This window comes from Atta cephalotes, assembly GCF_000143395.1.
Source record: "Atta cephalotes unplaced genomic scaffold scaffold00008, whole genome shotgun sequence".
Taxonomy (NCBI): Eukaryota; Metazoa; Arthropoda; class Insecta; order Hymenoptera; family Formicidae; genus Atta; species Atta cephalotes.
Window position 1 is genome coordinate 66582 of NW_012130072.1, and position 1048 is coordinate 67629.

Below are 1048 nucleotides of genomic sequence, written 5' to 3' on the forward strand. Positions count from 1 at the left end.
TGATTCGCATCGTAAGATAATAGAATGAAGTTTAAACAATCCCTACGTAGATTGTCAATTTAAAATTTACAATCCGAAATATCTTTTATAGATAATACATATTAACAGTTTGTGGTGTTACTATTTTATAACTAATTTACTCTAAGCTAGCCTAGAATTTTTCTCCTCGAATTATATCTGGATTATTTGATTTTGTTTGATATCACCATTAAATACACATGATTATCGTTTATGTCAGGGTGTCATCACCGATGCTAAGGAAGAGAATATCTCGGCTTGCAGCGGTCCGTAATCAACTTCCTCACCGTCTACGGTTATATGTCCACTCGTTCCTTCCATAGGTTCTATTCGAAATGCCTTCACAGGTATCATATCAACGCCAGGGCAAGTCACATGAGTTCCACTACTCAGACCTAATAAAAACTAATAAACAAATACGATAAGTGTCACTGTATAACCATATTGTTTTCTTTTTCTTTCTGCTTTATAATATAGCTTACTTGAACTAAATTGGCTCGTGATATACCGGCTTTAGCTATTAAAAGCCAAATAATTCCATCAGCTAATGCAGCACGTGGCGCAAAAAAATAGTCCTGTCCCAAATGTGTTTGATATGCTGCATGTACCATTATGAATTCTCCTGAAATTGTAAATAATATTTTACATACAATATTCTCCATACATACACCATACAATTCATTTTTAATTCTTATACATTGTGAAAAATGGCATAAAAATTCTATGAATTTATTTTTCGAATATAAATATTGCAATTGAAATGTATTATATTATATTATATATATTTTTTCAATTATGCTCCATTATATTCGGCATTTTATTAAGTGGTACGTGACGTTACTTCGAATTCAACTGGAGTTAAAGGGTTAATAAGTGATGCATTACGCGGCAACCTTTGGCACCATATTATATGACAACAAATACATGTCTTTGAACTCGTCTCTCAAAAATCTTATAAATTATAAATATTAAAAACTAAAATGTTTGTTTCTCTCGTATATAATTTCTAAATATTTCGGTAAGAACTTAA

The 1048-nt window shown here is 30.9% G+C and overlaps 1 protein-coding gene across 1 annotated transcript in view; it reads right to left on the reverse strand.

Moving 5' to 3' along the window:
• Positions 1-234: 234 nt before the first annotated feature.
• The window catches only part of LOC105627044 (sphingosine kinase 2), a 15865-nt gene continuing 15051 nt past the window's right edge, over positions 235-1048 (reverse strand). The window contains exons 6-7 of the mRNA XM_012208323.1: positions 501-640; positions 235-423 (exon numbers count right to left, since the gene is read on the reverse strand). Of these exons, the coding sequence (XP_012063713.1) occupies positions 235-423; positions 501-640 (329 nt within the window). The remainder of the gene's footprint in view (positions 424-500; positions 641-1048) is intronic.